The sequence below is a fragment of the Myotis myotis genome, unplaced genomic scaffold (genome assembly GCF_014108235.1).
Source record: "Myotis myotis isolate mMyoMyo1 unplaced genomic scaffold, mMyoMyo1.p scaffold_m19_p_18, whole genome shotgun sequence".
Classification (NCBI taxonomy): Eukaryota; Metazoa; Chordata; class Mammalia; order Chiroptera; family Vespertilionidae; genus Myotis; species Myotis myotis.
The window spans coordinates 35,659,774-35,681,153 of record NW_023416322.1 but is presented as its reverse complement, the minus strand read 5'-3'; the positions used below and the strand labels follow the sequence as shown (position 1 = coordinate 35,681,153).

Sequence of the window (21,380 nt, the reverse complement as noted above, 5' to 3'; positions counted from 1 at the left end):
ACCTGTGGGTCGCGACCCCTTTGGGGGGGTGGAACGACCCTTTCACAGGGGTCGCCGAAGACCATCGGAAAACACATATATAATCACATATTGTTTTTGTGATTAATCACTATGCTTTAATTATGTCCAATTTGTAACAATGAAATTGGGGGAACTCTATTAAATGGTCGTGGCATTAGGAAGGTTGCGAGCCACTGCTTTCTATGGTGAAGGGCACTTAGGAAATCAGTTATTTTTGCTCTTTCTGCCTCCTCCTCTTCCAGGCAGTGTCTTGGCCTTTTGGCCGGTGGTGGTTGGCTGTTCAGCGTAAGGTAACAGGGCAGAGACGTCCACGGGGTCAGATTGTCCTGACTCTCGGTTCAACGTCAGTGTTCCCAGCTGCTGTTCCTGTGTTCACTTAGGAAACTTCTACGGGACTCCCAAGCCTCCAGCAGAGCCCAGCCCTTTCCAGCCCGATCCTGTGGACCAGGTCCTCTTTGATAATGAGTTTGACGCCGAATCCCAAAGGAAACGAACCACCTCTGTCAGCAAGATGGAGAGGATGGACAGCTCTCTCCCCGAAGAGGAGGACGATGAGGACAAGGAGGCCGTTAATGGCACTGGACATGCAGGTTCGTAGAGGGATGAAGGACTTCTAAGTGACTCTCCCGGTTGGCTTTAACGCGACCCTGCCTTGGAGGTCGTAAGGTTTCCCACAAAGCCCATGCCGAGTGAGGGGGGGGAGGGGGTCTCATATGTTTCTGTAAAGGTTTTTGTGTGGAACAAAGTGTATCTCTGTCCCTCATCTTGTAAGGCTGCTCCAAGTGGCCATTTCGATACGTCAGTGATAAGCTATCCATAGCGATAATGTGAGATGGCATTGCCCTACTGCTTAAACGATGTGGGATTCACTTCTGAAGTTGGAATATGGGAGTCTTGTTGGCCTACGTCCTACTTTGCAGGATATGAACGAAAGTAGATGTTTTAAGATACAGCCTTCAACCAAAACAAAGCACAGAGTTTTGGAGATGTGCTAGTCAACGTTATCCGAGAGGTTTGCAAGCAGTACTTTGATTTTACGTTCAGAATCACTCAAAGAAAATTTCCAAACTTGCCTCTTCTATTTTTCATTAAATGCAAAACCAACAGGAACTTACTGGTGGAGAATCTTACTCTTTCGAATTCCCCCCAACATGTGGCGATTGCTTAGGAGACTTCTAGTTGAGAGTATGGGTAGGAAACCACAGAATTGCAGTAGACCTGGTTTCAGTGCTATTCATTATAACACTTCCATTCAAGGCATGACGATAAAAGCTGCGTGAGGGGTGGAATTTTTGCTTGTTTTGTTCATTGTTGTATCCCTTGCAGCATAGACATGGCCCGGCATGTAGCAGGAACTAAAAGACATATTTCACTGGTACCCAATTTGATCATTTTCCCAAAGCATCCTGGTGTTTTCTTTATCAGTGATTAACATTTGCTGTCTACACTGTATTTGTTGTTTCAGTGCATTCATTGTTTGCATTCCCCTCCAGAATGTGAGTCCTGTTTTATAGTCCTAGCATCCCACATAATTATGCCACTTCATACATTTGATGTTTAATGTATTACCCCAATATATTTTGGTGAAAAAAGGTCTAAAAATGTTTAGGTGAATTCACATCTTATTTTTTAGGGGTTGTTAAGGGAATTCATCATATCGTAGAGCCTTCTGATGTTGATGTCAGCTTTGCTCACCCACAGAACTAAGTTTGTTAACATCTTTAAATGTTTAAGACTGGCATTAGAGACCGGGAATTTGTCCCAGTGTGGGAATGTACGTGTTCTCGGGTAGGTAGGGCAAGGAGGACATGGCTAGGGCGGGGATGGGGGTGAGGAGCAGTGAGAGGTGGTAAGTAGTGCGGTTAAAGGATGGTGGCGCTTGGTTAGGGAAAGGATGGGTGGAGTGCAAATACTACTGTCAGGACAAGGAAGGCTGTAGAAGCATGTCGAAGGCCGCCTCTCAGAGTCTCTGATGCGGAGGCGTTGACTGCAGTCCGGGCTTATTACAGTTGGGTTGTCTTGTAAGTTCTAGAAACAAGTTTCAAGTTCATGAAATGTGCACTCCCTGCAGTGACCCATGTTTAGTGTTTTTACCTACCTTATAGACTCTGGGACTCCAAAAGGATTTCACTGTCAACAACAGAAAATTTTATTTAACAACAGGAAGTCTACTGCGTGTCATTCTGCAAGGCCTGTGTTACATGGGTACGAGGCAGCTTGGAGTAGCATAGGCCACTGGGGTTGGAATCCTGGCTTTGCTGTCGATTAGCTGCGTAACCTTGACTACATTAACTTAACCTCCTGTGCCTTGGTTTCCTCATCTATAAAATGGGAATAGTAAGACGTACTCACAGGCTTGAGAGAGGATTGTGAGTTAATACATGTGAAGCGCTTAAAATAGCGCCTGACACGTGAAGGGATTGTACACGTGCTGCTGGGCTGTTGTTAGTGTCCTGTTGACTGATCTGTGTTCAGTATGAACTGACTTGATTCTAGAGTTGTTTTTTGCTTCTTTCCCAGACTAGCCCCCAAGGTGCTGTACGGGGTTAATGTCACTTAGCAAATGGGAAAAAACGAACAAAAAAACCTCAGTATGTTTCTGTTTGTTTTTTCTAAAGCTAAAGCAGAATGTGGGCCCAGAAGACAAGGAAATGTGTAATAAATATTTGGCATTTTGTTACAAATGAAGAGTGCCGTTTGAAGACAGTATAAGCTCACCTGCTTTGCATACTGTTCTGTTTTGAATAGAAAGCAGAGAGAGGCATTCTGAGTCCTCGGATTGGATGAAGACCGTCCCGAGTTACAGCCAAACCAATAGCTCCATGGACTTCAGAAATTACATGATGAGAGATGAGAACCTGGAACCGCTGCCCAAAAACTGGGAGATGGCCTACACGGACACGGGGATGATCTACTTCATTGAGTAAGCCAATGTCCGTGTCTCCTCACCAGCCCTGCCACCGGGAGGCTTGTCTGAGAACGTGCTGAACCTCCTTTCTCAAGGCCTCCATGTCTGTCTTCTTTCTTTCAAAATATTTTCCATCCACGTTATAGTTGATCCTTAATCTGACTTTTTTTTTTTTTTTTTAAATATATTTTATTGATTTTTTACAGAGAGGAAGGGAGAGAGATAGAGAGTTAGAAACATCGATGAGAGAGAAACATCGATCAGCTGCCTCCTGCACATCTCCCACTGGGGATGTGCCCGCAACCCAGGTACATGCCCTTGACCGGAATCGAACCTGGGATCCTTGAGTCCGCAGGCTGATGCTCTATCCACTGAGCCAAACCGGTTTTGGCCTTAATCTGACTTTTCTCCTGGACGGTATTTTGTTTTTACTTGACTTAGATGAAGGAGTAGTGTATTTGATCTCTGGTTTTATGAAAACACGAGGATTGAAGATAGATTTATCACTAAGAATGAAAAATGTAAGGAATAAAGAAGGTTTGGTTTGCTTTCTTTAAAAAAAGATGCTTTCATTGGTGAGAGAGAGAGAAACATTGATGAGCTGCCTCCTGCACGCCCCCTACTGGGGATGGAGCTCGCAACGTGGACGTGTGCCCTGACCAGGAATTGAACTGGTGACCTCTGGGTGCATGGGACGATGCTCAACCAACTGACGCACACAGGCCAGGGCTGCGTCGCTTGTCTTTTTGTTGTTGTTTTTTAACTTTTGTGTATATTGTCCCACTTAACACACATGTCAGGAATTATCGTATGAGGGGGACATAGTTCTTTTTTTTTTTTTTTTGAGTTGATACCCCTCCCCCAGGAAATGGCTTTTTCGGGGACATAGTTCTTATCTGAGCTACATATTTTCAGTCCTAAAGATTGGGGTTGATGTTTTCAGGCAACAGAGTCAAATAGTATATGAGGGGAAAAAATCACTGGTCCTCAGAAGAATTGGTATAATATAAATCCCCACAAAAAACTATTTTATGAATAAGCACTATTAATATGCTTATATTTACAGAGATATAGAGTACCGTATGTATTCAGTCAACCTAAAGGTTTCCATTGCTTGCACCTGAGAATATTATGTAAATAATTTATTAGAAGTTTCATTTGAAGTATTTTTATATTCTCATGCAGCTGTAATTCTCATCTTTAAACGAATTTACCCGGAGGTAGAATATCGAAGTAGTGAAGTTACAGAATATACTAATTAAAATACTGCGGGCTGGATACTACACTCAAAAGAACATATACACAGACATGAATTAGGAGTGAGAGATTTGAGTGGGTTTCTCAATTGGTCCCCAATTCCACATCCTTCAGATAGAATAAGCATCTTGCTGTACCAAGTGAGAGTCTAGCGTTTCAAAGACAAAGATTTTGTGTGCAGGGTATTCTTTTTACCATGCGTGGTAAATGATTGATTTCGTTATATATTTATGTAAACATTAATGACCAGGATTACACACAATAGACAAAATCAGGTATACTCTTCTCTGTGGCCAATTTGAGGAGTTTTTCAGGGTAATTTAGACTTTGCCTTTCATGCTGACTTGGGAACTAACCCCCTGGGTAAGATGTAGAGTCACGAACAGGAGCTAGAATATCTTTAGAAGCAGATTATGAGACATCAGATCTGACAGCACCTCCCCCTGCAAACGGAGAAGTGAGTAAATGACGGGGCTGGGGAATGTATACAACAAATGTCTTTCTAGGTGAACATTTTTAAAGTGGATTGCGGTCTACCTATAAGATTGGATACTATAAAACCTTTAAAAGAAAAGCTTTGTGACATTGAACTTGGCAAGGACTTCTTGGGTGTGACACCAAAAGCATAGGCAACGAAAGCTAAAACAGAGGAAAGGGACCACATCAGACTGAAAGCTTCTGTGCAGCCGAGGGAAGCAATCAGCAGAGCGAAGTAGCTGCCTAAGAAACAGGAGAAAATATTTGCAAACCATCGTCTCATCAGGGGTTAATATCCACGCTAGAGCTGAATATTATTTGCTGCGAGATTAAGCCTTCTTGCTGCAGCTCATGTGCTTGGTCTGTGTGACTGCTGCCGTTAAGTCATGCATCTGTCAGTAAACAATGCCTGTCTGCAGTCTTTAGCTATTATGTTTCAGGCACAGCCCCGATGGGCATGTCTTTCCCTTGAGAAACAGTGGGTAAAATCCCAGTGGGTTGCCTACACCTGCTAACCTAGCGGTACAAGTTTTGGATCATTGAAACCAAAGTTAAGCTTTTCTAAAAGTTATGAATTTGGTTTTATAAGATATGCCCATCATTTGTTTTCAACCATATGCATGCTGCTAAGCCTCAGTGGAGACCTGACCCTTTTCGTTTTACTAAAATCGCTTTAGCCAGTTTTCGTTTGGGGAAATTCTCTCTGACAGAACGGGTAACAGACTTCCTAGAAGGAACCCCAGGGTCTCCTACTTAGATTACCCATACTCGCATACAGGAGGGTCTCTACCACAGTCGAGAGTCAGGCCTGGCACTGTGCAGGGAGGGCTGCCTAGCTAGCCCTCTCAGTAGCGCAGGGGTGAGGAAGGGCGTGGGAGATCTGATTCATTTCCGGAAACCACTGGCTCCATTTCCTGGGAGCGGCCAGTGTCGAGATGAGCGAGTTGATCTCAGGATATAGACGCCAAGAAAAGATAACTTGTCACAATGCTATCCTCGCACTCTTTGAGAATCGCTGTCATTTATATTTTGTTGCCTTCCTATGTATTTTTCTTTAGTGATTTTTTCTTGCTTTCCTATCCTCATATTGCAGACACTTAAACTGTAGCACCGTTGGCCCAGCAGTGGTTGTAGCATCAGTGCCCACTGCACGGTGGCCTGGCCTGCGGTAACCGGGGTGACCAGTGGTGAGCTCAGGCAGACACTGCTCTTTGAAGGCGTCCACGGCCTACTCCTTAAAGAGGGGGGTGGGGTGATCTTTTTGTTCCACCTTTTCTTCCTATTAAATACGTGGTCCATACTGATAAAAACAGTTTCGTAGAGTTGAGTTTAATTATACCCTTCATTAAAAAAATTTTTTTTTATTGATTTCAGAGAGGGAGAGGGAAAGGGAGAGATAGAGAGACAGAAACATCAATGATGAGAGAGAATCATCACTCGGCTGCCCCCTGCAGACCCCCTACTGGGGATCGAGCCCGCAACCCAGGTGTGTGCCCTGACCAGGAATCGAACCATGACCTCCTGGTTCATAGGTCGATGCTGAACCACTGAGCCACACCGGCCGGGCTGTACCCATCCTCGTTACTTGCAATGCCACAGAAACAGGCACTATAGAGCTTTCCCTTTCATTTCACTCTACATGATGTTATTTTAAATAGCCCCGTGAGTCCACAGGCTCGGTCTGATCATGCATCTCCATGTTCCCAGCCCCCAGCAGTGTCCACACATCACAGGGACTCAAGAAATACAGCGGTTAATGAAGGGAAGGAGGAAGGAATTCGGGCAGCAAGCGAACCAGGTTCTCACGCGGCCTTTCCTGCTGTTGGCTGTGCACGGCGGGGGCCGTGGCGCGCCCTCGCTCAGAGAGGGCCTGTTACTCTGTCCTTGCTGCTTATCTCCTCCTTAGAACCTCCATCCTCAAATCAGTGCCTCTAGCATTGCCTCCCTTCATGGCAGTTTTGAAGCCACAGACTGAGAACAGTCGGATTACTGAGTCAGAGGTAGGCAACACAGAGCCCGTAGGAGATGACTCTTCTAACAACGTCTACCTTGTAGTCACTTTTCATCTTTGCTTTTGATATATGTTTCTTCATCTGTATTTTACTGTTTCTAATTGCAATCTTTATTCTGCAGCCACAACACCAAAACGACCACCTGGCTGGACCCTCGCCTTTGTAAGAAAGCCAAAGCCCCTGAGGACTGTGAAGATGGAGGTAGGTTCCCGAAGGCAACCGTCAAAACAATCCCAAATGAATATTTTAATAAGTTCGGTACATTCTCGGCCCCAGGGTAGCCTCACCATGCCCGCTGAGCCTTCAAAAATATATTTAATTTAGTATCACGAGGATGGATCGTATCTCTGGCTAATCCCTAGGCATTGAGAGCAGTGGTAGGAACCCAATGACAGTCTTTATAAACCCCACCCCACAAACAGTCCTTACTGCTCAGTAGTAAAACGGTTCCTCTAAGAATCATCGGGTAATTATTATTATTGGATAGTAATTCTGCCTCGTATATTATAGACTGTATTTAGTGGCAGAGTCTTACAAGTAAGTATAGAATTTACCCCACCCAAAATGGTTTGCTATGCCTTCCTGAATATAGGCTGCAGAAGAATAAAATTTGTTTTGAAGAAATCGATAAGCTGATTCTAAAAATATTGATGTCAAGACAAAGGCTCTATTCCATTGTGTATATGTGCATCTTCTTTAATCATCTATCGAAGGGCACTTTGGTTGTTTCCATGTCTTGGCCCCGGGGAATAATGCTGCAGTGAACATAGGGGCACCTATATCTTTTCAAATCAGTAATTTCAAAGTTTCCAAGTAGATCCTCGGAAGAGGGGTTGCTGGGTCACATGGTAACTCCAGTCATAATTTTTTGAGGCAGCTCCATACTGTCTTCCGTAGTGTTTTTAACCAGTTTACATGCCCACCAGCAGTGAATAAGGGTTCCTTTTTCTCCACAACCGCATTGACACCTGTTATTATGTTAAGAAATCATTTTTAAAATCATTTTTATAACATGCCCCCTTTGCGTATAAGGTTTTCAGCAGTAAGTTTCTGATGGTGAAATCAGCCCTCTGAGGGTAAACTGGCATGTATGACCCTGTAGACTTGGACTGTTTAACGATTGTGAATGTGGTATTAGTCTTCTCAGCCATGCCTCTCTCGCTGGTCTCCCCCTGTTTCCTGCCCACTAATTGTTTCAGTTCAATTCTCTGCTGTTTCCTGTTTTCCCTGTAGAGTGTATTTCCGTAGCTTTAACTATCGATTCCCTGTAGTTGGGTCCCTTATCTACGTCTCCAGTATTGTCCTCGGTTCTAAATGCTATTTCTGTATTTCCTATTGACTTTCTTTTTTATTGTCCAACTAGCACTTCAAATAACTGTATTTAAAACTAAACATTTTTCTCCCGAAGTCACCCACCCCCCCTTCTGTCATCGACGCCATCCGAATAGTCACCCGCGCCCAAGTCCTTGCAGCCATATTTGCTTCCTCTTCTCTTGCTCTGTTCCCTATTGCTCTTTCCTTTTCTACATTTTGCCAGTATATTGGTATGAGAGTTTTCCAGCAAACAGACGCATTGACAGGACTGTACAGTGAACACATGTGTGTCCACCACTGAGGTGTTACAACGAACACTTTGCTGTATTTGCTTTTCCACACAGCTGTCTGCCATCTATCCTCTTTCTCTCTATGCCTTTTCTTCTACATCTGTCTCTCCATCCTCCGATCACCACACACTTGCATTCTCCTTAGACTTGCTTTCTTCAGTTACTTCTCCAATACATCCCTAATGCCAGTGGCCACCAAAGTGTCGGTGTTCAGACTACCTTTTGGTGTACAGGAAAAAAGTGTTAGAACTTATTTTCCACAGTGTTTCTTTTAGGAAAAAAGTAGATTAAGCTTCTCTACTACTTTAGAGACAGACTGGCAATCCTACATGTGATTCTGTGTGATTATCACAGACCCACCCAGGGTGCCTTACTCTCGTCAAGGGCGCCGTGGGCTTTTGCAGTTGACTGTGTCCGTTCCGTGGATTTAGAGACCATGTTGCACGGCTTTTAATCCAGACCAAACTGAAAGGTGACTTTAAAATTTTTCTGCAAAAGATAGTACCGATTGAAGATCATTCAAATAATAAGCCCAAGCTAACAGTAGGAACACGGCAGAGCTGATGAGTTTTATGTCACCTTTTCACTTTTTTAAACCAGGTAGTATGGACCGGGTCGGGTACTGTCCATGGTTTCCGGCATCGCTGGGGGTCTTGGAGCCACTCAGACTCAAACTGTTTGCTCTTGGAAAGGGAGCCCTCAGCTCTCTGTCTCCCAGAAATGTCAGTTCACTCACTGGCGAGTCCTCTCCTGTCGGTTTTGAGTCTGGCATCTCACTCCGTTCTTTTTTCTTTCCTTTTCTTACAGAACTTCCTTATGGCTGGGAAAAGATAGAGGACCCTCAGTATGGGACATACTATGTCGAGTAAGTCTGATCCCTCGGTTCATGTTCTCCCAACTGTGCTTCCTCCGCGATTATGCAGCCTTAGGGCATCCACGGTGCAGACTCCATGCTCCTCCGCCAGCTCCCAGGGTTTTCCGGGAGGGGAGGCGGGGGGAGGGCCTGAGCCTCACTCTCCGATGCTGGGCTTCCTGGAGTTGGCTCTGGAGGGAATCGAGAGGGAAGCTGCCGGATGATGAGTAGTTATGGGCGCTACTACAGCCTCCACCGAGAGAGGTGGACAGCGGGCTGTGGGGCGAGGGCGCGGGACGGGTGAACGCTGAGGCCTTTCTAGCACAGACGCCGTAGGGTCCGAGATCAGTGGGGAACTGTAAGGGCAGCATGTTCCATGTGACCCAGAACGCTGAAGTGTCTGATTACAAGTGTTCTCTTTTAAGGAATGAACCAAGGAAAATGTAGTAAGGGATTTTTTTTGGGGGGGGGGTCGCGGGGGATGAATGGAAGTTGCTCCTTACACAGCTGTTTTGGTTAAATTTAAACACATATGTTGGCAGGCATTCCAAGCCCCTGCCTTTGTTAGCCTGAGAAATTAAGATGGCATCAACATCTAATTTTTCTCTCCGTTCTCCCTTTATCGAATTGTTGTTATGACCATTGGGGCTGCTTTCCTTCCAAATGCTCTCGATACAATTCTGACCTCAGGCGTCTAGTGCCAGGCAAACAACTGCATGAGAAATGTTACTGTTTCCTGGGAAACGGGAGCCTGAACCTGCTGCCTGGCAAGTGAAGGCGAAATGACATTATTACCTGGCAAAAGCAGCAAACCTGATACCCTTCTAGCTCTATGACGGCTTATTAATTTGTTATTACTTGTTGGCAAAAACAAATGCCACTTCCTGGTATTTGTCCTGAAAGTAAGTACCTCTGACTCCGGTTGTACTAGTAACTCTAGTGTTTATTCCAGTGTGTGTGTGTGTGTGTGTGTGTGTGTGTGTGTGTGGATTGTCCTCAAGTCACTGGTCAGGGAGGTTTGTGGAAATCCTTAAAAATGTAACTTGTACCCAAAGGAAGTGACTAGCTTGACGCTTAGGTCTCTAACTTCTCAACGTCAGTATTTTGGCTCCTTTGCAAGGCTGTGCTAATTGTATGTCCCTTGTGCGATTTAATGTCTTGCTGCTACTGTGATGTGAAAAGTATACAGCAGCTCTTTGGTTATGTTTTTCTAAAGCATATGTAGTGAAAATAAAGAAACAATTATGTTTTAAGGCCAGGGCGTATTTGAAGGCCAACCAGAAAGGTCTCGTGAGCTTTTCCCCCTGGTAGCTTCGTCTATTGGGATTGGTGGGCACAGCCGGAGGCTTCTGAGATAATGGTCCTCACGCTCTTATCGTCCATCCCAAACGCATTCGAACACGTGGTCGGGCGGTGAAAGCCCTTTGCCTGTTAGAAACCCTCGGGCCCGAGGATGCGGGCGTCACTAAGCAAGGCTGTAATGTTGAAGCAACGTCAGGGCAGACCCTGGGCGACCCGCCCCGGTGGCCGCGGAGGGCCGCGTCAGAGCAGCACGACGGGATTGGCTGTGGTTGTTCCCAGAACTGGCTCGTTTCACAGGAGGGTGATTGATTGGATGGAGGAAGAGCAGGCTGTACTGAGAGGCACGTCCCCGCGGAGCCCGCGGAGCTGCGGACTGTGGCTGGGTTCCCAGATGAGTGAGGCTGGAATCTGGGCCGCAGGCCTCGCAGTCATCCGCGGCGAGTTTGCTGATGGAGGTAAAAAGCTGTTGCTTGAATGGCTACTCTTTGGCTCTCTCCGTTTGTCAAACCAGATGGCACCAGATCGCTCTTGGCAGGAGCCTCGCCGTAGTAGCACCAACTGCGGTGGCAGTGTTTCTGTGTCGGTATTTAGTTCATTGTACGAGATTCGGAAACGGATTAATCTGTTTCTGAATATGAAATTGTTCCAAAAATGTGACGGCAGGCCTTCCCAAAGAATGCCTGTATGTATTAGGAATAATGTTTTCTTATTGTTTCACATCAGATGTCTCACTCAGTGCACTTCGGTGACAGAGTCCAAATAGACGTCTCTAATATCTCAGGTTCTTCCTAAAAGAATAATGGTTTTGTTTGCTGAGATGAAATTTAAAAATCCACATAGCATGCACAGACCTTTAGTGCAGATGAGATTCCCAATTATATGTAATATTTCTGATCATGCTTCTTTGCTACTCTGTTTAATTTTTCTGATAATCTTCCATCTCCTCTCTTACTTCACAGCCAGTTCTATGGAAAACAAAATCTGTTCCACTTAGCAATAGTGTGGATTACATAGTAACTGAATGAAAAAGAGAGTGTTTTTACTTTTTTGTTTTGTTTTTGGGTGGCATTAATCTAGGTACCTACGGTGACAGGTGCAGTTACTCCCTTCACGACAATCTTAGATTCTTCTGTCAGAGAATTTTCAGGGCTCCTCATTTGCATACTTCTGGTCTCTTCTCCCACTCATTGCAAAGAGGACAAATACAAATGACTACTTTTATGTTCTAATGCCTGGGCTGAAAGTCATTCTAGCCCTAGATGACATTGGGGTGAGCCAAGGTCCTTTCTAAACAGGTTTGTTTTTTTTTTTAAGGGTCAGTTTCTGGTTGTTTTATTTTTTCAAGAATACGAAAATGTCAGTATTTAATAAATAAGTGTAAAAATAGTACCTTGCCTAACACCAGACGTCTTCATTTTCTCAGAGGGTTGCAGGTAGCTCAGCTGATAAGGCGCCCCTCGTGGTAAGAGGCAGAAACATGCTTGAGTTTTAGGGACATCAGAACCCAGAGTGTCTGTCACGCAGAACTTGCCTCCGTTAGAGCTCCGAGACGAAGTAGCGAGTCTTGTCTCAGCGTTAACACTGCATTCGACACAGAGACACAGAGGCCTACCCGCTCCCCCGCCTCCACCTTTAATGTCCACACGTGGCAAAGTAATCATTCAAGTGCGTGACTGTTTCTGTGCAGATTCTATAAACCTCAGCCCCTCTAAAGGCAATCATAATGTGAAATTCTGTTGACGTGATATTTAATTGTTGGTGTTCACTAACGCCACTTTTAAAAAACGGGTTGCACTGGATGATGCGTATCATTTGGCTGCAATAGATCTGTGCTTTGGAAGTGCTCGAATGTCATTCCCGTCGCTTCTGTATTAGACCCGTTGGTGATCCTAAGCACCTGGGCAGTGGTTGCATTCTTACCACGGCCGGGTAACCAGTGCCCTGTCCCTCTGTGATGCTCACCGACTCCTGTTGGCTGACCGCCCACCCTGTCGTCTCCCTCCGCTCTGCTTTTCGCTGTACGCGCTCCAGGAGCCCACTGTGAATGTCCCCAATTCAGCAATGCCAGTTACACTTGCGTGGCGTTTACATAATCCATTTAATCATTTTATAATTATGAAAGCATTTAAGCGTGGAAGAGTTGTTCTGTGCTATCATTTGGTAAAAGCAAACCTCTTTCTTAGTTGCTGCTAAGTCGATGCAGGTGAGTCCGTGGAAAAGTCGGTAAATTTCTAGAAGGCTCTGTACTTGGATTTCTTCAGAAGTGTCTTTACAGCTGCTTTAGTTTAGAGAAACGTAACACCCTCCTGCTATTAAAAAATTAATCCATTACCAGACAGCTCTGATTGCATCGGTATGAGGGCTTCTCCTGCAGTCTGAAGCTGCCGTTGGCTATCTGGGGTACGTTGATGAAGAAGCTGAGTGCCTGCCTCCACAGCTGGGACTGCTAGGCACCTTCTCCAACTTTTCTTTGTTACAAAAGCCCTCCTCCTGTGGCCTGTCAGCTCCTGTGCGTCCCATGCCTGAAGGGACCCATTTATCCCTTACGCCATGGTGACAGAATGGTCTGGTAGTCTCTTTTAAAATAATGTAACTCACCCTAACCGGTTTGGCTCAGTGGATAGAGCGTCGGCCTGCAGACTGAAGGGTCCCGGGTTCGATTCCAGTCAAGGGCATGTAACTTGGCTGCAGACACATCCCCAGTAGGGGGTGTGCAGGAGGCAGCTGATTGATGTTTCTCTCTCATCGATGTTTCTAATTCTCTATCCCTCTCCCTTCCTCTCTGTAAAAAAAAAAAATCAATAAAATATATTAAAAATAAAATAAAATAATGTAACTCTTCCATCTTAAACTGAAATGCCTATTGTCTTTTCTCCATTTACAGCCACCTTAACCAGAAAACCCAGTTTGAGAACCCAGTGGAGGAAGCCAAGAGGAAAAAGCAGTCAGGGCAGGCTGATACGGGGCCTTCCAAACCAGGTAAAGGTCTTTCCTGACCGTGACATTCATATACTGAACGAACGGGAAGCGACTGAGCCTTTCGTAGTTGGGGCTCTCACATTCAACAGAGAACGTCTAATTTTTGTTGCTATAAAAACAGGACTAATCGTAATAAAGCAGCAGAGGTTTTGCGGCCACTGAGAGTTTCTCGTGCTGCTTATACAGAAAGTGTGAAATCGTTGGGAGCAGGGACTGAAGCCTTTGCTATGGGTTTGAGGCTCTGATGTGAAGATCGAATTGTTTCGTAAAGTTTAAGGCCAGGGCAGTGTCAGATCTCTCATTCATTGTGTCTCCCAAGCTAATTGCTTAGGTCTGACATCAGAACCCATTCAGGATCCTTCATTAACTGATATGAACAACTACTAAAGAAAGTCACCATATTACCTGCCTCTCAAATGGGAAGGTGTTAATAATACTAGGATCATGTGGGGACATTTTTAAACAATAGATCCTGAGAATTTGGGGAGCCTCGCCTGTGTGCATTTTGAAAACACTGCCCAGAAATTTCTCACATTCTATTCATCTCTCCCCATCTCCTCCCTCTGTCATTAGTAGCCCTAGTAACGGCCTTTGTGGTCATACTGTGAGGTTGAGTAGCTCCCCACCTCTGTTGCCCATGAGAGAAACATTCTTTCTTATAGCTGCTCCTCGTCCCTTCCCTTAAGTTTTCATTTGATTTAGCCAAATATTTTTAGTTTAACCAATATTTTTGAGCACCTACCATATGCCCAGTGCTTTGCTAGGCATGTGGTATTCAAAACCGATTGGGGGCGGGGAAGAGAGGGGAGCGATTAGGGGTAAGACGGGTCTTGCCCTCAAGAGCTCACATCGGTGCATACCAAGTGGAGTGGATGCAGAGTTCGCGTCCCTGACTTTCAGGAGCTTAATACTAAGCTGTCCCTCCCATTTTGACTCCAGATAAGGGAGTCTTTGGGGTGAGAGGAAGTAAGTACAAACAAGGAGGAGGAAAAGCAGGTGCTTTTACCTTTCAAATAAATGGAAGAACCTTAGAAAAGAGTAATGACACTCGCTGAGTTTTATTTTTCAGTGATTCAGTTTATGAATTTAAATTCTAACTGTTCTATTACATTAGAGTCCCTCTAATTTTTTCTTTCTCTGTGGTTCGTTATATTTAAATTATATAGACGACCTTGAATATTGCCTTCAAGGGCCCTGTTCATTGTGGGGATTTTTGTTCTCAAACCCATTTCTCATTTTCGCACAGACACAGAAAAGTCCCACTTCACGCGGGATCCGTCCCAGCTTAAAGGCATCCTGGTCCGGGCATCATTGAAAAAAAGCACAATGGGCTTCGGTTTTACCATCATCGGTGGAGACAGGCCTGACGAGTTCCTGCAGGTGAAGAATGTGCTGAAAGACGGCCCTGCCGCTCAGGACGGGAAAATTGCACCAGGTGAGCGATTTAATAAACATGTGAGTGTGTGTGTCCTGGATATTATACACCATCGCCATTAGCCTCTGCGGCAGCGCCCGGGTTCAAGCATTTTTAAATTTCTGTAGCAAAAATGTACGAGTAAGCCCTGGCTCAGTTGGTTGGGCATCGTCCCATGCATGGAAAGGTTGCTAGTTCTATTCCCCGTCAGGGCACATGGCCGAGTAGTAGGCTCGATCCAAGGTAGGAGGTGTGCAGGAGACAACCCGAATGTTTGCTCTCACATTGATGTCTCTCTCTCTCTCTCTCTCTCTCTCTCTCTCTTTCCCACTGCCTTTCCCTCCCTCTAAAAATAAAAAAATAAAAAAAAAACTATATATTTTTTAAATGTATGAATAAGTAGATAATTCTTATATTAAAACATCAATATTATTATATATAATTTTATATAGAGAGAAGAACTAAATAATATAACTGAAGACTTCTGTGTTAAAATAGTTTATCCTTTAAGTGCATACTAGTTTTACTGTTTTTAAATTTTTTTATTGATTTGAAAGAGGGAGGGAGAGAAACATCAATCTGTTGTTCCAACCATTCATGCATTCAGTGGTTGATTCTTATATCTGCCCTGACAGGAATCTACCCCAACCTGGGTGTATCGGGACAGCACTCTAACCAACGGAGCGACCTGGCCCAGCCAAAGTGCATACTAGCTTTGAGGGAGGGCCGTCTTTGCAAATAACTGGAAACTTAGAGGAAATGCATTAATTTTTTAATAGTTTGTATAATTCTGAAATAACCCTTTGGCTGTACTAAGCTAAAGATTTATGAACCATCTCAGAAAACTATTTGATTGTTTTGTTTTCTTCGATCATGTGGGGTATTTTTGGAGCTACCTAACACTGACCTATAACCTGTTTTGAAAAATGATCCATTGTGATGTTTAGAATGACGCCACACAAATGGTTATGTTCCGAGTTTTCTCCCAGGTTGTCTTGTTTGCTTGGTCTCACTGGTCGGGAATAAAGCTGAGCAGCTTTGTGAAAATGATAGACGTGGATATTGCCATTGCTGCAGAGCTGCATGCGTTTGTGTTTAATAGCTTTTCTAACTTCTTCATTTCTAGAAAGTTTTCTGTGGCTGACAGTGTCTGTGGCAGAGGGGATTCAGGACTAGTTACAGACTATGAGGGGGGCTCAAACACATTTTTCCAGAAGGGTTTAGTATCCCACTGAGTTTGCTTCCCATACTGTTGACTAGACTTCTCTAATCCTCTGTTAGTTCACACACCATGTAGGCCGCACATGGACAGCTCCCGCCGCCATAGTTCTTTTCATGGTGGATGTTGGCTTATTTCCAATTAGGATATGGGATCTCTCAAACTATTCCTTCCCATTTAGGTGATAGAGACTCAAAACATGAAACTTACAATAATCAAAAGTTGTACTTGTAAAGAAAATTATTTTTAGCTCTCCTCTATTACTTTATAAAATAAACTCTAGAGATTAAAATGAGTAATAAGGGGATTTTTTAGTTCTCAATTTTGACTTTTTGAACATTTTGTCCATGAAGTGGACATTGTATATGCTGTTGGGATTTTATAATATTCAAATTTGTCTAAATTTATCTAACTTGCACAGCAATATAATACTTCCATGAAAATTCTGGAATTTTTACTAGGGGAGGAAAAGTCAAAACTTTGTTTCTAATTAGTCTAATTTCTGTATCTTCTTAGATTGTGGGCAAATTTCCACAAACTAATGTTTTTTAATACCATTCATGTTGATTTTTTAAAAAATATGTTTTCATTGATTTCAGAGAGAGGAAGGGGGAGAGAGAGAGAGAGAGAGAGAGAGAGAGAGAGAGAGAGAGAGAGAGAGAGAGAGAATGAATGAATATCATTGATTGGCTGCCTCCTGCACGCCCCGGACCTGGGATGGAGCCCACAATCCATGCAGGAGCCTGACCAGGAGTCAACCTTTCAGTGCCCGGGAAACACCCAACCAACTGAGCCACACTGGCCAAGGCCGGCCATAACCTTTTAAATAGTCATATTCAAAAAAATAAAAGCAGCAAATGGATAAGACAACAGAGCACACGTTTTAAAACTTAAGGCTGCATCAAAAACACACAGCTGATGAATGTCAAGTGGCAGTGGTCATAATAATGCAAAATCAGGGAAGCAAAACCAACTAACTTTTCAGGATTAATTTAGCTGACTTTTCAGTGTTTTAATATGTTCTCTGCTTCTGTTGACTGTTTTTGTGGCTTGCTTCTCCTTATGAAATCAGAATGACAGCAAATTGAAACTCTAGAAAAAGAAAAATGCTAAAATACATTCATAACAACATTAGTCTAATCTTTAGCCCTACATTATGAATTTTAATGACATCTTAATGGCTTCTTAAAAGTCGAGAAACAAGGCAGTGTTTAAAGATGACCTGTTGGTACAAGTAGTCAGTGGAGCACGTGCTCCCCGTCGGTGTACCGGACACCCACTACAACGCACCCAGCCTGTGTGGCCACGTGGGTGGGACCCAGAGGACATGCTCACAATGACAGTATGAATGTGCAGTTATTCTCAGCATGCTTCCCTTGAGAGTGAGGTCATAAGCCTTTGCTGCAAAGATAATGAAGATTTATGCATTTGTCTCCCCCAACAATAAAAACGAACTTACTTGGTGGCTGCAGTATTTCTAACACGATTATCTTCTACCAGGCGACGTTATTGTCGACATCAATGGCAGCTGTGTCCTGGGCCACACCCACGCAGATGTGGTCCAGATGTTCCAGCTGGTGCCCGTCAGTCAGTACGTAAACCTCACCTTGTGTCGCGGTTACCCGCTCCCGGACGACAACGAAGACCCTGCCGTGGACATGGTTGCTGCTACTCCCGTCATCAACGGACAGTCACTGACCAAGGGCGAGAACACTCAGGATTTTAAGTCGGGGGCGATGGCTCTGGACCAGAATGGAAAACCGGGACAGGTCCTGGTCGGTGACCGTCTCAACGGGCCGTCGGACGCGAGCGAGCAGCGAGCGTCCATGGCATCCTCGGCCGGCTCCCAGCCCGAACTCGTGACTGTCCCTCTGATCAAGGGCCCTAAGGGCTTTGGGTTTGCGATCGCTGACAGCCCCACCGGACAGAAGGTGAAGATGATCCTGGACAGCCAGTGGTGCCCGGGCCTCCAGAAGGGGGACGTCATTAAGGAAATCTATCACCAGAACGTGCAGAACTTGACGCACCTCCAGGTGGTCGAGGTGCTGAAGCAGTTCCCAGTGGGCGCCGACGTGCCCCTGCTCATCCTGCGAGGAGGTGAGTGCAGCGCGGCCGCCGGTCGCTGCTCACGCATGCGCATCTGTTCCTTGTCCTTCCTGCGGACTCAGCTGGGCCTTCGTGGGCATGTTCCGGAAGGTTCTGTCTGACTGCCTCCGTAAGCAGTACCCTTTGCAGCAGGTTCTTTAGTTATTAATGGTTTCCCTCCTGTCCATGGTGGATTCCCTTCCCTCTCTATTCGTTTAAAACTCGGATTTACGGCTTTAATGAGAGGGGAGAGACCCACCTTCACGTGAAATAGATCCTCTTCCTTTCGTTTTCTCTGTGAATGACGACGGGAGAAGTTGACTCTCTCCAGCCCCGGTGCTCGGCCTGGCCCTCGGTGACGTGCAGGGATGCTGGAGCGGCCGGCTCGCAGTGGCCGAGCGGAGGGCCGGCAGTGCGCTCATCCGTTCCGTAGGAACAGTCAGGATAGCTTGCTTCCACCTTAAGCTTGAGTCTCTATCCTTAAAGGTTCATTAAACCCACAATGCCCACGTGAGAGAAATAAAGTTTTTATTTTCCGAGGTCCTCAGCCGACGGGAACTGCTCCGGGCGATTATACGTCCCGTTCCAATGTTAACGGGCTTCCTTCAGGCCACACCGGAGCGAGGCTGGTGCTCGGAAGAATAAAATCTGGCCTCCACGCTTCTCTCTCTCTGGCTTTTAGTTTTCATTTTTGAGGCACATGAGAAGTGTAGCTGCATGGGGCGTTTCCCCCCCGTATTCTCATTTCTTGAACGAATTTGTTTCTTCTCCGGGGGGTGAGGCAGAAGGTGCTGAGGGTTCGGGGAGAGCCTCTCTGCTAGGGCTGGAGGGTCCCCGGGCTCGGCGGACGTAGCAGACCAGCGCTGGGCGCAGTCGGGACGCCACTTGCTGCCTTGCTCCCCGCTGGCCGTGCGGGGTGGGGAAGTTGTGCTACTCTCTCTGAACTTGGTTACCTCGTCTGTAAACGGTAGTAGCATTTATGCCTCAGGATTGTCACAGAGATGAAATGAGGTCGTCTGTGCGCGATGCCTGGCACGCAGGAGGCGCCAGACAGAACCGCCCAGCCCGCACCGTCGCAGCTCGATCATCCTGCACGTTAACTGCATGTGTGACCTGGACATGCTTCCTCTGTTTTTAAAACTCGGCTTGTGTGTTTGTTTGTTTTTAAGGTCCTCCTTCACCCACGAAAACTGCCAAAATGGTGAGTACACGGGGGGCCCTCGAACGCTCCTTCCCAGCACACAGCCCACCCCCCCTCTGCAAGGACCGCCCCGTGGTGGTGCCTGTGGGACAGGAGAAGTCGGGGTCACCCTGCCCGGGCTGTGTCAGACCCTCGGGGAAGCGGGGGAGTCAGAAGAAGGCCCGCAGAGGAGAGCGGTGCTCTCGGGGTTCAGTGTGTGCGTGGAGGCCCGGACAGCAGTGCCCTGCCCCCCGGACAGCAGTGCCCTGCCCCCCAGCGGGGCAGCGCGAGCACAGTGCCTGCTCAGGGCCCTCCCTGCCTGGAGAGGAGCTCACGGAGGGCCGTGGACACTCACCTCCTCTCCGTGTGCCCAGAGGGAAGACGTGGCTGCCTCGCCCAGTCTCATGGGGGCTGTGAACGCCCACCTGCAGGTGACCTCGCAGGGAGGACTGAGCGAGACTCTCTAGGGAACTGTGGTCCCCTGTGCTCAGGCCGCTTGTTGTCAAAGTGACGGGCTGTCAGCCTGGAACAGTGTTTCCTCAGCATCCCCCTGGGTCGCCGAGGAGCCGCCCGAAGGACCCATGTAGAGAGCGAGGCCTATAAAGGAGGCACCAAATAATGCTGCAGACGCCGTGTCAGGCGCACCGTGTGGCCGCCCACTTGCAGCGCGAGTGTAGCCGCGATGGTGTGGACGCGGACGCACAGACACTTCATTGTGAATCTGAATTCGTTTCGTTCGCTTGCGTTGTCTGTCCTCTCACGAGGGAGAGGTGGTCGTGCTGAACCGTAACCAGGGGCTGCTAAAGGACAGACCGTCGGAGGTGAAAGGGGTGGATCTTCCCTCACCAAACCTGCTGTTCTGTGGATCCAAAGGGAAGGAACTCTGCCCTTTTACAGAGGCTGTACCACTCGGGCCCGGTGTGCTCAGAATTCGTTTTTTCCTGTTCAGTTAAAATTGCACTGTTGTTTCCTGCATCCTCTGGTTCCTCCAGGAATCATTGGCCACCCCTGTGCTTCATAATGGGTGCTGGTGCAGCACCGTGACCCTAATGCTTCAGAGCTGAGGGAGGTCTCCAGTGACCCCACTGCTCCGACAGAATCCCAGGCGCCTGGGGCGGGGGGTGGGGGGGGGGTGGGGGCTGTCCGCACCTCCCCCGCCATCTGCCTGGTCCGGGTCAGCGAAGGGTCCCTCACCTTGCAGGGCAGGCCCCGCACTGCCCCCTGACAGACGGCGCCCCTGCAGCCCTCCAGGGTGGATTATTTCATCTTCCACCCCCTCTCCTCACAGTAATTCAGGACACGCTGTTCTCAGAACCATACTTATTGCTTAGGCTGCTCATGGGGCTTCATTTTTAGGATGTTATTAAAGAGCTCATTTCGCTTGGCTATTATTTAGCGCAAGTTCCGCCTGAATGGGGGAGCGTGGAACCGTCCTCCTCCAGTTCCCCCGTCTGCCGGCCTGGCAGGGGCGCGTCTCTGCTTCCGACGCTTGAATCGGCCACGGAGGCTCCCACAGAGGCGTCTTCCCCGCGGAGTTAGTTAGCACTTCCTGTCCAGTCGCTTAGAAAGAATATCATCCTCAACATCGTCCCTGGGCACTGGGTCCAGTGAGTGGGGTGGGGAGTTTCTCGAGAATTTTCTGTGTCCCTCCTGCTTCCCTGCCTCCGGTCTCCCTTCCTCTCCAGGCAGCGTGTGTCCGGGTGCAGGACAGGGCAGGAGGGCTCGGCCAGGGCTTCCTAAGGCCTCGCTGTTGGCGTCCCTGCGGGCCTTTTCTAATGGTAGTGAACTGTGTCGACCGGCCCCTCGACAACCACCATCAGTTGACATACCCGGTTTAGACAACCGTTTTACGAACTCATCAACCATCTGGCTGTTTAGAATACTAAGTAAAGCCCTTCTCCATTCCAGAAAACGGATAAAAAGGAACATTCGGGAAGCGCGGAGGCCGTGAACGAGCCCGTGCCGCAGCCTCTGCCTTTCCCACCCAGCATCGTCCGGTCCGGGTCCCCCAAGCTGGACCCCTCAGAGGTCTACCTGAAGTCCAAGACGTTATATGAAGATAAACGTAA

At 46.7% G+C, this 21,380-nt stretch overlaps 1 protein-coding gene across 4 annotated transcripts in view; it reads left to right on the top strand.

The window, feature by feature from the left end:
* MAGI3 (membrane associated guanylate kinase, WW and PDZ domain containing 3) overlaps positions 1-21,380 on the top strand; it is a 141,130-nt gene that overhangs the window by 98,767 nt on the left and 20,983 nt on the right. For all 4 annotated transcript variants that reach the window (XM_036342679.1, XM_036342678.1, XM_036342680.1 and 1 more), the window contains exons 4-12: positions 402-611; positions 2,770-2,944; positions 6,797-6,876; positions 9,087-9,144; positions 13,319-13,413; positions 14,660-14,848; positions 17,547-18,143; positions 19,301-19,332; positions 21,220-21,376. In XM_036342679.1, the coding sequence (XP_036198572.1) occupies positions 402-611; positions 2,770-2,944; positions 6,797-6,876; positions 9,087-9,144; positions 13,319-13,413; positions 14,660-14,848; positions 17,547-18,143; positions 19,301-19,332; positions 21,220-21,376 (1,593 nt within the window). The remainder of the gene's footprint in view (positions 1-401; positions 612-2,769; positions 2,945-6,796; positions 6,877-9,086; positions 9,145-13,318; positions 13,414-14,659; positions 14,849-17,546; positions 18,144-19,300; positions 19,333-21,219; positions 21,377-21,380) is intronic.